The sequence below is a fragment of the Nestor notabilis genome, unplaced genomic scaffold, assembly GCF_000696875.1.
Source record: "Nestor notabilis isolate BGI_N333 unplaced genomic scaffold, ASM69687v1 scaffold6750, whole genome shotgun sequence".
Classification (NCBI taxonomy): domain Eukaryota; kingdom Metazoa; phylum Chordata; class Aves; order Psittaciformes; family Psittacidae; genus Nestor; species Nestor notabilis.
The window spans coordinates 11,626-26,425 of record NW_009911490.1 but is presented as its reverse complement, the minus strand read 5'-3'; the positions used below and the strand labels follow the sequence as shown (position 1 = coordinate 26,425).

Genomic DNA, 14,800 nt, shown 5'->3' with positions numbered 1-14,800 from the left:
CAGAGCTTTGTCCTGAGGCTCTTGCCAATGGTGTCAGGGAAGAGGTGGGCTCGGAGCAACGTCTGTGCAGCTTTGGGGTCAGTTTGTTTCCAAACACCTGCCTTGAGTAACCTCTTGGTAGCTGCTACAGTGGCTTCGTGTGGTTCAGTGGGGCTGCGTTGTGCGGAGGAAGGGTGGGGGTTTAAACAAGTTGCATAGAGTTTGTAGGTGAAAAGAAGCTGTGTTCTAGCACACTGGTATTTTAGGGGAAGCGCAGGTGGTATTATCTGATAAAATTATAGCTAGTTAGAGAGGCTTGTTAGGGAAATGGATATTGCATGCTGTTAGGATTTAATCAGCAAGGTGTTCTACATTAGTGACCTTAGCTGGCTCTCAGAAAAGCTTAAGGGAAGAATAGGAGAGCTGGAAAGGCAGGGCCCTGAGGGAAGTGCTGTGTAGATAGGTACAGGGCTCTGCACCCATCTTCTGCAGAGGTGGTAACAGGCTGCATGGGAGGGGGTTCTGGAGGTGGCTTCTCAGAGCAGCTTTGCCCTGCTCTGCTGTGCTGGTCACTGTCAGGTTTGTGTCCCCCTTCTGCTCTGCTGGGAGAAACCAGGTAGCCCTTGAAGAGGGGGAATGAGAATTAGTGCAGATCCTATGTGGTAAGAGGTTGATTACTCTCAGCTGCTGCCCCTGTTGCAAGGGGGAATCAAAGCACAGCTCTGAGCAATTCGGTGACCTTGCCTTTGCTGCAGGGCAGAGCCATGGCTTGGTTGGGCAGCTCACCTGGTGAGTGGTGGCATGGTGATGTGCTTCAGTGAAGGCCTTGTGGGAATGTGCTGCTCCACATCCCTGACTCTCTGTCACATTAGGCAGAGCCTTGGGCGACATAGTGTAGTGCGAGGTGTCCCTGCCCATGGCAGGGGTTGGAACTGGATGATCTTGAGGTCCTTCCCAACCCATTCTATGATTCTCCCCGCTCTGGCTGCTGTGTCTTTAGCAAAGGTTTATTCTTCTCTGCAGAGTATGAGGCTGCGATGGACAGAAAGTTTGGGCTGGAACCAGGGACTCTCTTTCGGGGCCTCAAAAAGGTAGGGTGGGTGACAGGTAACAGCATCTTTTATTTTGTGGCAGTAAAGTGAATGCCTGTCTCCATGCCTTCTGCTCCCCTGAGCTTCTAATTTAGCTTCAGAGTTTGTAGTAACTGCAGATATGGATGTTCATAGTTAATTTTAGTCAGTTTCTAATGAGGAGCTTGTCAGGTGTGTCTAGATATGAGAATCATAACCCAGGTTTTGTTTCTTCATCCCTGGACCAAGTGTTTCTCCTTTGTTAATTACTTAATAACCTTCTGGTTTACTGTTTGGCCTTAAAAGCTATCATCCCCTTTGAGATTTCCTGCAGCCTTTTCCCCCTTTTTCCTCTCACTGGGTGGTTTGGATAACATCAGCTTAAGATCAGTGAACACCCGTTTTCTTCTTGGTTGGTCTGTAGTGCAGCATAGAGGAGAACAGATTATTGAGGCTTAAAGAAACATGGTATTAAAAAAATACCCCAAACTAATAAGAAAATTGGCACCCAAGCCAAAAAGCAACCTCCTCCCTGTGCTTTTGACCTCACATCCTTCTGAAGTGCAGCTGATACATGCAACTAATTTTGAGAATGATTTACACAAGTCCAGGAATGCACATCTGTGGAAATGCTTTGGTGTTCAGGCCCTGATAAAGGACCCTTGACATGTGCTTTCAAGGAAGCCATAAAGCAGTTGTGGAGATGAACTTTCAGTGGGGCTTTGTATAGGACAGGCGGCTACCAGCTGATCCCTCTTACATAATTGGGATTAAACCCCCATGTCACAGGACTCTCCAGCTGACCTGACTTCATCTGATCCCACCTGGGCTTTGTTGAAACAGGGAGTGAAACTCCTCTTCCAGCAAAGGTGCTTTTTTCAGCCAAGTTGAAAAAAAATACAAATTCCTGGCTAACCTTTGCCTGGGTTTGGTGTAGTCCAAAATGGCTTTTTTTTTTTGTTTCTACATGGGGAAAAAAAGAGTCCTAAAATTAAAAGGATCGGGGCAAGCAGAGATGTGGATTTGTTGCGTTTGAAGAGATGACCCAGATCAGTAGTAGCAGACTGATTTGTTGTTTCCTAAGAAGCTTCCTGATGGAGATCCAAAGTGAGGCCATGCTGGACTGGAAGCCCTGAGGACCCTTGTTGCAGCCTGCATCTCTGTGCAGTCACTAGCCTGTTCCCCATGTCCTGGGGAGGAGGTGTGTTTGGGGGTGCCTCTCTTTGTAGTTAGAAAACTCCCTGGCATTCTGGGGGAAAGGCAGTGATTACTGGTCAGGTTCAGCACCAGCTGGGGGGCTTTGGAGTTGTGACACCACCTGAAGCTCTTGTTCTGCATTTCACACCACTGGAAGTCAAAATGGTGCTGTCAGAACTCACTGCTGTAAATGATCCAATTGGATTGCTGAAGTGACATTCTGCAGATGTGGAGGTCTGTGGTGGAGGGTAATGGACCTAGTGTGTAGATGTTTCCTGTAAGAACATGCTTTTATGGCCAGATACTCCTAGTGACCAGTTCCCTTGGTGCCCCAGGACCCCATGGACTTTGAGTGGAGCTACTGGATCGAATGGGGAAGGGAACGTATACTGTGGCTTCTGGCTGGTCACCTGCTGGTATCACAAGTCTCCAGGCTCTTGATGGAGAAGGTATGTAAGGATTTTCTTCACACTAGGGGGTTTCTGTGGGTTTCAGCTTAGTCTGGGCATGGGAAACTTGGCACTGAGGCCAGTGAGTGTGTGAAATCTCGTTCTGTGGGGTGAATTGTGTGAGTGGGTCTGTGATAATGTTCAGGTGAGAGTGTTGCCTTAGTGTTTGGAGACCTGAGCCTCCAGCCCATGAAAACCTGTGCTTTGTTGTGAACCATTAACCAGTGTCATTTGACCTCTACACAAGAGAAGGTTGTAGTTATTCCTTTCCAAGACTGTGAGGTGGTGACTGCTTGGGTTTTGGCATGACTGCTAAATGATTGTGGGAAATGACTGGCATGTGGTGTCTCCTTGCTAGTTTGGGGAAGGGAAGGAGAAACTTATGTTCTCCCCCACATCAGGGAGGCTCTGGATTTCATACACACTGTTACAGAAACCTCTTCCAGGTATCCCCATCCCTTATGGATACAGTTGGTTTCCCTGTATGGCTTCCCAGGGAAGGGGTGGAATCGCTGTCCCTGGAAGTATTCACACGAGGCCCTCGGTGCCATGGGTTAGCGGTGGCCTTGGCAGTGCTGGGCAATGGTTGGACTTGATGATCTTAAAGGTCTTTTCCAACCCAATTGACTATGATTCTATATGTCTTCTTAACCTTGTTGACTGCATTTGTTTCCACTGTTGACCCCGTGTAGGACAGCACAGATATTGAGTGGTTGGTTGTTTTTCTTTAGAAATAATCAAACTAAAACTTGTTCATTTTTCTTTAACAGTATAAACCATGGTGCTTGATGGTTTATGGAATGGCTGCCTGCTGGTTGTTACTGGGAATCAAGGGCTTTGCTGTCATTTTGTTACATGCAGCAATTTCGTTTGCTGTGGCTCAGTTTCAGCTGTCGCTCCTGACGTGGTTGTGCTCCCTTACTCTGCTATCCACCTTACGCATACCAGCTGTGGAAGAAGCCAAGGTAATGGGAGAAGGACTAATTAATTATGGTGGTGGGTGTCCATTATGGCAGGTATAGTTTTGACAGAATTCTGTCCCTTCAGTTGATGTAAGCAGAGCTTGGCTTGAAAAACCTTAAGCAGCAGAGCTGCGGTAACCCATGCTGGAGTTTCTCCGGTTACAAAGGTTGTATTTCTCAATCATGCTTGTCAGTGCATTGAGATGGAAGTATGACCCTTAATGTTCAAGTGGTTTTCAGCACAGCTGGTTTGATAATGCTTTACTAGTGCTCTAGTAAATGCATCTCTTGTTCTTTGGAGCTGTAATCATACCAGTTTAAGGTGCTGGCTTTTGGGTTTGTATCCAGGAGTTGCTTAGTCAAGCCTGACTGTACATCATTGGCGACTGCAGACTTCTGCATGGAAAGGGGGACTGTGTCTCCAGCACTTTGATGTGTACCAAATGAGTTGCTTGTTCACAACTGGTTGGTGCAAGCTCAGTTCTGCTCTTTCTCTGGTGGTTTTTGCTGGGCAGTACAGATTGTAGAGAAACTGCTGCATTGTGAGAAAATGTCCTTGTTGTGTTTCCATGGACTAAGGGGGAAAACTGGGTATGTGTTATAAAGCTCATGTCCTGTTCAGGGGGAGGGCAGAGGAGAGGTGCTTAGGGTGTCTTCATATTTGTGTGTTGCTGAGGGGAGGAAGGGGCCTACTGCAATACAAATGTAAGCATCCAAACTACCTTTGCTGATGTTGCCAAGGTTGTTTTTGTGGTGATGTATTTTTGGTGTTGGAAACAGGTGTGACAGTGTCAAAAACTCACTAAAGGTTCAGTAACAATTTTCCAGCCTTGAGCTTTCTTGGGAGTGACTGATTCTCCTCAGATATGAACTGCAGCCTTGGCTTCAGCCCTAGCAGTCCCTCTGCTATCAGTAGTGCTGCCAGCTGCTTTGGATATTGTAGTACTGGATCAAATCTGAGGGAGATAATGTAATTCCTGTAAGAATAGGTCTCCTGCTGTCATAGTTGTTCACAACCTAATATGTTACTGGAATGAAGCTGTTGGCTCTTTGTGCTGGTTGCAGTAGCTGTAGAGGCCCTTTCTCCATAAACTCCATCTCCATGGACAGTGCTGCTTGTCCATGTGTTAATGCTCACATCATTTGCTCGCGCCAGCTGCTGTTAGATTTAGTTGCTTCCTGCTGCTGGTGACCCTGAAAGTGAGGATCTGGGTGGACATTGCTATCCGGCCATACAGAAATCACAGAATTGCACCATCATGTTTGGCTTTATTTTGTATTGCAGAGGAAGTGGTACGACACTGAGAATGAGTATTACCTGCTGCTCTTCACCGTGTCTGTCCGCTGCCTCTTCTGCACCAGCTTCAGCCTGGAGTACTGCTGGCATGGAGCTACCCAGAAGTCATCCCACTCGTTCCTCTGGATGCTGGCATATGTCTTCTATTATCCCACCTTCCACAATGGACCCCTTCTGAATTTTGATGAATTCAGTAAGCAGGTAACAGAGCTTTTTAAGATCACAGTTACTAATTTTCAGTGCCTCTGTGTCTCAAGTGAAGAACTGTTGAAGTGGATAGTGATCTCTTTTCAGCTGCCAAATCTAGACACAGACCCCATGCTTTGAGGAATAGATTAAAGGATGATAGATGGATCTTAAGAGATTTTCATACCAATCATGAGAATGTTAGGTAGACAGTTTCATCTAGTTTTCTTTGAATGCTCTTTTAATGGTATGTTTCATAACATAGTTTACTGGTAAGTCTGAGTTTCTGTTTATTTTCTAATTTCCTACTTGACAAAAATTGATGCAGATGAGGCTTTCAAACAGAAGGTGTTCCTAATGTTGCTCTTTATCTATTGTCCTTTTGTCTTTAAGTGTTGAAGTATGCTGCATGCAAAAAGGAAGGCTGTAGTTATGAAACCAGTCTTGGGTATTCATGCTTGCATGTCAGCCATGGCCCAATGAACTCACATTGGGCTGGTAACTAACATATTTTGTCAACATTGTCAAAAGGGTTTATATCTAGTGCTTGGTTGGAGAGGAGTTTGTTAGACTCCAGTGTTAGAGAAGGTGGAAGGAAAGCAAAGTAGCTTTTCATGGCTGGATGATTCATTTTCCCTATCAGACTGTGATATCTATTTCTGTCTGAAACATTTTTCCCGCAATGAGGTACTTTGAAAAAAGAAAAAACCTCCAGAAAAGGAGTTTTCACTCGTGCATGTTTTGACTTCAGTGAAAACATCTCTAACTGCTTCTGTAATAGTTTTCCTCCTTACTGATGGCTTGAAAGATTTCCATTTTTACTTGGACTCCTTGGGGGTTAAGAGTTGTTTGGGTGTCTAAAGCTGTCTTCAACATCATTCTGAAAATACAAAATCATGTTCTAGGAATGTGAAGACAATTTTTTGTGTAGCATTGGGAATTCAACCATGGCCTGGATATCAGCTTGAGGACAAACCTTCCTCCCCAGGTTCTCCTACTTTACAGGATGTTTTTTTTGTCTGACACCAGATTTATCCCTTCAAGCAGGAACCCAGTGACACATGTTGCTACAGTCTCCAAATGCTCATAATTGTAGCTCGCAGCTGCTGGGCTGGATTTTTGTTTGCCTCTCCTCCATTAGGCAGAAGAAAGTAACATTGTCGGCAGCAGCTGGCTGTTAACTCTGAGACAGATTTCAGAGTCACAGAAAGCTGCTGGTTTGTATTGGGAGTTCCTGAGTTTCCCCTCTTGTTGGTGTGAAAACAGCTGATGATTGCTTGGAATGCTTTTCTTCAGACTAAAGGAGCTGCTCTGCTTGTTAAAATGTGAGAGACCTACCTATCTTAGGTTTCCTAGTGCCTTGCAGGCTGCTTTTCAAGCCTAATTCTACATGACAAGGGAAAACCTCACATTTCCATGTTTTATGTTTTCCTGGTTTTCTTGCACACTTGAGTGGGAAGTGGAATCACCACCTGTGATGTGTGACCTCCTGTATGAAGAGAGGCTGAGAACATTGGGGCTGTTCAGCCTGGAGAAGAGAAGCTGCGTGGAGACCTCAGAGCAGCTTCCAGTGTCTGAAGGGGGCTACAAGGATGCTGCAGAGGGACTCTGCATCAGGGACTGGAGCGACAGGACAAGGGGTGATGGGTTCAAACTGAACCAGGGGAAGTTCAGGTTAGATCTAAGGCAGAAGCTCTTCCCTGTGAGGGTGCTGAGGTGCTGGCACAGGGTGCCCAGAGAAGCTGTGGCTGCCCCATCCCTGGCAGTGTTCAAGGCCAGGTTGGACACAGGGGCTTGGAGCAACCTGCTCTAGTGTGAGGTGTCCCTGCTCATAGGACATTGGATGATCTTAAGGTCGTTTCCAGCTCAAACCATTCTATGATGTCTATAGCCACCGTCACTGGGATAAAGTGGATGAGTGGGAACACAAAATAATAGATGTACAAAACATGACTAAATTTTTAGGCAGTCCTATGTTCTGTTGTTTGATCATATTTTTTTTATTGAGGAAGGAGGCTAAAATAATAGTATGTCAGTGTGTTTACTATAGTTTGGGACATCTTGAGAAACCTGCCAGCAGCAAACCTTGTCTTACCTGATATTTAACTTGCAGTTAACTGCCATTTGCTCAGCACATCATGTAGGTCTGGCTGACCTTGGCAATGCTACAGTAGAAAAATGAGGAACTGTCCTGAAATAATCAATCCCATGTAGTAAGTAGAAGTTGGAGGTACTTTAAGAGCAAGCAGTTATTGTTTGAGTTTGGTAGGGCTGCTGCTTGGAAAACCTTCTCCTTCATAGCTGTGGTTTCTTTAAACTTCTTTTGATTATCTCTTGAGATTGATCAAGTCACAGGAATTAAAAGTGTCTCATGTCTGGATCCTATTCAGGTTAACAGCACTTGGCCTTTCCTACAACGGTTTGGTGCAGTGTATGGTCATGTGTGATCGCTTGTTGGTTCCTGCTGCTTACTGAGATTGAGAATGGAGAGGCCAGTCTCCCTCCAGAGCAGGTCAGCAGTTTCCAAATGGCATAGTCAAATGGTCCCCTTAGTAATAGCAAATGAGATTTAAAGAAGTTCTTAGGGATTGGTGTGTGAGTACGACAGTTTTGTGCCATATCACCTGTTTGGGTTTCTTCTTCAGATGAGGAGCCAAGAAGCCTTCAGTTTGAAGACCAATCTTAGGATCTTGATGGTGGGCATAATGCGTATTTTCTTTTGGTGGTGCCTGGCTGAGCTGATGATTCACCTCATGTACATCCATGCTCTCTACAGCAGTGCTTCTCCTTTGGAAGCTGCATCATACTGGGCCTTGGGTGAGTATAGAAACAACAGCAAAAATCTTCTTTCTCCCCCTCCACTTCAAGAACCCCAGTCTACTTCTCTGTTGTGTCCCTCTGTAGGTACTTAGGAATAGTACATTATGGCCTCACTGTCAGAAGGGTGGTCTGTGGACTTCATGTAGCATGTAGGTCCTCTAAGAAGCTTACAGTTAAACTGACTGAGCTGCTTCCTAAATTAAAAACCATTCTGTGTTTTTTCCCAGTCTAAATTGTGTGTCTAAACTTTGGTCTAAAGTGGTTTTCCATAGAACTGGTTACTTAGAAGAGTTTTGGTATGGGGATGGAGGAGGGGAGATGTTAAGAACTGAAGTGTTTATTGATCTCCTGTTTGATGCTTCAATTTTGTATTCATATTGAAAGGTAAAATGACAGCGCTCATGAAAAGAGCAGGGAGAAGGAATTGCTCTGTTTTCCTGCTTCACTTCCCCCACTTCTGTCCCCTCCCACCTCTCTGGTGTTTCATTGAAATGCCGAACTGTGATGGGGAAAAAAATGAACACTGATAAACGTAACCTAAAAGGGCAAGAGCTTTGGGTGTTGGGTAGGTGTAGGTTAACCCATGAGCAACTGTTGTATGTGGTTAGTTTGATTTCCCCTCCCTGCTATCACAGACTGGTTTGTGTTGGAAGGGACCTTAAGCTCATCCAGTCCCAACCCCCTGCCACGGGCAGGGACACCTCACACTAGAGCAGGTTGCTCCAAGCCCCTGTGTCCAACCTGGCCTTGAACACTGCCAGGGATGGTGCAGCCACAGCTTCTCTGGGCACCCTGTGCCAGCGCCTCAGCACCCTCCCAGGGAAGAGCTTCTATTTGTATCACCAGGTAGGAGGAACAAAAGCAGAGAAACCCCAGGTCTTAAAATTGCATCCTGAAAAAGCCTTGGTAATTGCTGAATAGAAGCTGTCTCTTACAGTACCAGCAAGTACCAGGAGTTGATACCAACACTGGTATGGTCCTGGCAAGCATTCATTGCAGATCATGTATGATGAGCAGTGTGTGTTGGAGGACACTTGTGTGTTGGATTCTGGTCAGCAGAGGGCAATGTGTGCACTCTGTGTACGTATACACAATATATGGTGGTGTATTTTTTATATATGTATATAAAGAAGAGCAAGAGCAGATGGAGAGCAGAAAGTGAGAGGTTTGCCTCCATGGTTTATTCTGCCCCTCCTCAGTCACTGTATAGAAAGTGGATTCTGAGTTTTCGTCCCCTATTCTAAATGTCAGTGAATTGATGAATTAAATCTGTTAGCTCCTAGTTGTTGTCTGTATGTCTGACAGAAAGCTGGCCACTAGGTAAGGCAGGCAAGGCTGCAGAATTAGGGACAACACATTCTGGCTTTAGTGTTACTGGCATATTTCTCCTCCCCTTCAAGGCTGCCAGTGTTGATATTTAAAGGAGGGTATGTGTGTGTGAAGTTGCTTTCCGGGCAGTAGCTAAGGAGGCTGTGTATTTATTTATTTGAAATCAATTGGAATGCATTTTGAACAAATGATTAGAAAAGGCTAAAATGCCTCAAAGCAAGAGGTAATGAAAGACAGTGTTAAAATAAGTTTGGACTCTAAAACTGTCTCATTAAAATATGATCATTTGAATTAAGTCCTCTGTGGGATCCCTGCTTTTAGGAGAGCAGTGTTCAAGGAGCTTTGTCGTCTTAGCAGTGAAAGCAGGTGTTTAGAATACACAGCAAGTGAGATTGAGGCAGAATTTGGCACTTCTTACAACGTGTTCTCTGTAGGTTTTATCACAATGATTATACAGGTCTTGGACTCAAACCAGTGAAAGGCCACTTGCTTTAGAGAGCCACTGATATGGGAGTAAGGATACTGGTAATGATTTTGGGTTTTTTTCCATTGATCCTTATGGATCTTCCCATGCTTCTACACCAGTTCTTGTGCATAGCCAAACACTCCCCCCAGTTATCTTGCATTCTCTGTTCTTAAAACCAATTACATCAGATAGCTGAGTCTTGAGACCAAGGAAGCAGGTTGTTGTTGACTCAGGAGGATTAACCACATGGTGCATCAGCCTTTCTGCACTGCTGGGCTTTTTGTTCATTTCGGGTTTCCTATTTAATTACAGCAGCTTCAAAGCAGCATGGAGCATCTACTTACACTGTGATCCCTGGCTGCCCTGATAGCCCGGGAAGCTTAGGTGTGAGGCTGTCGTGCAGTCAGCTCTAACTGGGGAGGCTAGAACTGCTCCTGCATTTTTTTCTTCTGGGTTATCTTTGAACAGTGGGCAATAAATGCCAGCAGCTCGGGTAAGGACAGCAGTGCTGTGAGATTCTGCTCTCAGCATCTCAAGGGTAATGATGGTCAGTCTACACCTTAGAAGTGTGAAGCTATCCTGTGTTCTGCATCACTTTGTGTGGTGTTCCTGTGAGGTGAGACAGCAAAGAAATGAAACCCCAAACCCTGACTTGGTTTTAAACAGTGCTTGTTTAAAAATGCCATTGTACAATGTCATTTATGGGGTGTAGACAAGAAATGCTGAAGTTACCCAAAGTAACATTACTGAGTGCACACAGGTATAAAATGAAGAAAAAATAGTACCTGGGAGCATATGTTACCCAGTAGTAAGAGAAGTATTTTCTCTTGTGTAAAAGGAACTAGGCAAATATGTTTCTAGAAACAGCAATATACAAAATAGTGCATGGATGGTTTTGATGCCTGTGTATTTAACAGAGGCGCAAGCTGCCTTCAATATCACTGTTTGTGTGTGTTAGCTACTATTAGTACATTCTGTGAATTATGTGCTTGGTTTTTAAACTTTCAACATTTTTAAACTTGGGTCATTTTGCAATTAAACCAAATATCTTCTTAGATCAGGTGTTCAGATTCTTCTGTTCTCTATGCCTTTTGCAAGCCAGTACCTGAGTTACTGTAAGCGTACTCTTACCCTATGGGTTATGTTACCATATTCCTTCCAGTTCAGTTGCAGATGCCTAGTTCTGTATGTTCTACTCTTCTGAATTTGAGCATGTCAAAGTCGGTGCAGAGTTTCTCCTTTTCAAGAGGAAGGCACCTTCTGTCCCAGGTAACCCAGCTGGGCTGTGTGCTTTTGTGACACGTGTTACCATAGTGTCTGAGAGACTCAGGGGGCTCTGTAGCTTTGCTTCCCCCTTTGCTCACTGAATACCCCCCAGTCTCTTTACTGGCTATGTAATATGGGTAGGTGAAGCCTGTCTCTTGACTAAACAAGGATTTGGCACATGCTCTCCTGCACTGCTCTTGGACTACCCATGAAAGAACTGCTGTGATTGGAGTATCTGTGGAATGTCTTTAATTGCTGTTACATGCAGGTTATATTTGGAAGTGACAAGTTTCAAGGTCATTAACTGGGTGATAAGCGTGTTGGGACCTGTGAACAGAAGGGTATATGTAGTTCATGTCAAGGTAGAACCTTTGGTTCTCTCCTGGTCATATCTTTTCCCGGGTTACTCCTCTCCCTGTGTTTCCTAACCTGTGCCTGACAGCTGTCAGTGAAGACAGTTTATGTGCCTGCCCTGTGGATCAAGGAGCTATGGAAGTACATAGCGGCCTGCTCTGAGAGAGACCGAGCTGCATCCTCTGTGTATCGATCCTTTACTGAGTAGGGAAGTGTCATATTGCACTGTGGCCCCTGGATTTTGAGGAGTTTCAATGAAAACTGGTTGGAGTCCTAGCTGGAGGGTCTTCAGAAGAACAGCAGCTTGCTTAAAACTGTTCTTCATATTATATAGAAGTTCTCTACTAAAAGAGAAAATGGACATTCATTATTTAAGCTCTTCAGGTAGACAGTATAAAATCTGTCATTTAATTCATTTTTTTCCATGTTCATGATTTTTACCTGGGTTTCTGTCCATAATAGTAGAAATAACTGGTTGCATCCACATCTTCCATGGACTAAATAAAACAGGAAAACATTATGGATCTGGTTTCAGGGTATCTTCTGCTCAATACTACAATCCCCGTGTGCCACACAGATGTCAGAATTTCTTCTGACTAAATAAAACAGGAAAACATTATGGATCTGTTTTCAGGGTATCCTCTGCTCAATACTACAATCCCCATGTGCCACACAGATGTCAGAATTTCTTCTATCACATGTTTTCCTGAGACTTAAATTGTTTCCTTTAGCATTCTGCACATACTTCTTTAAACTTGCATGTTTATTTTGCAGCAAGCTGTGGCACTGGAGACCAAATGCCACATGTGTTAACAAAAAGCTGCATCGTATGGGTCTGAAAAAGGTGTGATTTCATGCTGAGTGCACAGTTGTATTCTGTTTCCTCAGTGGCCTGTGTTTGGTAGCAAGAATAACCTCCAAGAGGAAATGTCAGTCTGGTATGGAGGAAGAAGAGGTGGTGAGAGCTGTCTTTGAGTAGAGGTGCTTTTAGATATCCGGATATTAACTCTTTTTGGTAACTAGATATAAATGATTTCCAGTCATCACCCAGAGCTCCAGCCACCACAAAGACTTAATTCTTCTCTGTATAGGTCAGTGAGAGTCTTGCTGCCTGTCTGGGTGCTGGGAAAGGCGTTTGGCTGTACCCTCTGCTCTTTTCTTCAGTGGCCTTTGTACTGGCCTGTATATTCCTTCAACGTGATGGGTTTCAATGGCATCCCACTCTCCCAGCAGAAGACATTACTGCTCTCCAAGGCCCACCAGGCATGATGAGCACCTAACAGTGCAATATTAAGGGTTGCTTATGTGCTGGGCTTTGCTGCTCTCCACTGAATGGCTTATTTCTCAGAACAGCTTATCCTCAAGCTCCTGTCCTTGCAGCAAACCTTGGCTTCAAATCCTTCTCAGCAATGCTGCTCTTCTGTTGTGGGAATTATGTGAAAAAACAGGTGACAACAAGCAATATGGTTTTCCAGTGGCCAAATATTAGGTCTCACATCAGGAATAGAAGGAAGAATATGATGAGACTGTATCCATAGTGTTTGGTTTCTTGACTGTGTGTACCAGTTTATCATATATATAGCCCTTCAGTTTGTGGGAGGGATATTAATGTCTGAACACAGAACTGATGCAAAGATGTGAGCTGGGTAGCACAGTACTGTTAGTTATTGATCCCAGAAGCCAAGGTTTGGACACTGAGAGCATTTTCTGGAATTCATAAACCATTGTGTCTATATTCACAAATATTTGTGTCTGTGAATAGTTACTGGGATATGGAACAATATCAGGGCATTTGTGTTTATTTAACTCTGAGCACCAGACAGTGTTTATAGCAATTCCTTGTGCTGGTGTCAGTGCTGCATCTCTTTCTGATAGCATTGGTCAGACTGTCTGAAAGAATGACTAGCATGGCAGGAAGACCTGTGTCCCATGGTAATGGAAACCCTCATAATCCAGTCTCCTCTGTTTTTAATGTTAATTGTGATTAGTTCACTGCCTTTACGTTTTACACTGTAAAATGAAGATTTGTAGGCACTGATGAGAAATGCCACCCTGGATTGCAGTCACCCAGTATCCTGTGAATTGCAGCATACTAGGAGAATAGCCACACTGGGCCAGGTCAGAGATTCATCTGCTCTAGTGAGTAATGTTTGGATGTGGTATTTAATGAAGTCTGGGAAAAGATATAAAAATAAAGGGCAGGTAGATGGGTGATCCTTTCCAGCCTCTGCAGTGGAATGACACATTCACTGGCTTAAATAGGAACAGGGAGCACAGCAGCACAAGTTGCAAGATCTTAAATTGAAGTGATTTTTTTATTTCCTTCACCAAGACAACATAGAATAGCAGTGATGGAATTCACCCTGGTGGGGTATGTTCTGTTATATGGGAACTGGAATGGATGCTGAGTGTTGCTAATTCATTTGTGTGTTAAGTCTGATTCTGAAAATGCAGAAGTTCTTTAACTGCCTATGTTTGCCTTATGAGGCTTCACATTTAGCTTGGTGATTCAGCACCATTTCTCCTCTCATCTGAACAGAGCTCCCTGTCCCTCTCAAAAGGTAAAGGGAACGATAAAAGCCAGAATCCAGCATGAAAATGTGTTGTTTAATACAATTGTTGCATTGGATTAACCCTGGATACTAATGGATACTGTGAGAAATCTATTTGACTTGGAATCTGCATATATATGCTTTGTCAGGGCTGTATGTCTGGTGTAGAGGTGTACATCTCAGATGTATGCGTGTGTCATACAGCGTCATGAGCGTTCTATGGGTTTAACGTATTGGTCTTAACCATATGCTTTTAGTTCCAGTGAAGCATGTACAAGCTAGTGTCAATTGGCTATCATTGTTTTAATTAGTAGCTAGGCTCTAGTACTCCAAAAGGGTATTTATTTTCCTATGAGCAGCCTGTAAGTCAATACAGGATATGATCTGTTCAGAGGTGGAGAAACCCTGTTTAATCTGCAATTGGTGATTTCATGTTTTGATTTGTTCAAATAAGAAATGTTACACAAGTTCCTGTTTGGAAGCAAGACCTCCAGAGCAGTCGGTGTAAGCTGGGTGGAGGTGCTGGTTTTAATGTGTTGCAAGCTTATTTCTAACAAGCCCACAGATAGGAAATGGATTTCTGAGTTCATTTTAAGAAGCATGCAGTGCTTCGCTTTTGAAATTAACATGTTTGTGCATATATCTAAACAGTAATGAAATACTAACAGCAGTCTGAGGGTTTGTTTGTTTGTTTCTTTTTCATCCTGCAAGATAATGATGAGGAGACTGATAAAATATTTGGCATCTTGATGTCAGTTGAAAACTGGAAATACAAACATGAATCAGAAAGCTTAGTAAGATTTTATTCTCTAAAACATTGGGTAGTTCACTGCTTTATACAAAGAAGTGTGTGTGTGTGAATGTTTCATAAGC

The 14,800-nt window shown here is 43.9% G+C and overlaps 1 protein-coding gene across 1 annotated transcript in view; it reads left to right on the top strand.

Moving 5' to 3' along the window:
- The window catches only part of HHAT (hedgehog acyltransferase), a 21,749-nt gene that overhangs the window by 305 nt on the left and 6,644 nt on the right, over window positions 1–14,800 (top strand). Inside the window, exons 2-6 of the mRNA XM_010015040.1 lie at window positions 1,003–1,070; window positions 2,582–2,695; window positions 3,466–3,660; window positions 4,943–5,155; window positions 7,786–7,957. Of these exons, the coding sequence (XP_010013342.1) occupies window positions 1,003–1,070; window positions 2,582–2,695; window positions 3,466–3,660; window positions 4,943–5,155; window positions 7,786–7,957 (762 nt within the window). The remainder of the gene's footprint in view (window positions 1–1,002; window positions 1,071–2,581; window positions 2,696–3,465; window positions 3,661–4,942; window positions 5,156–7,785; window positions 7,958–14,800) is intronic.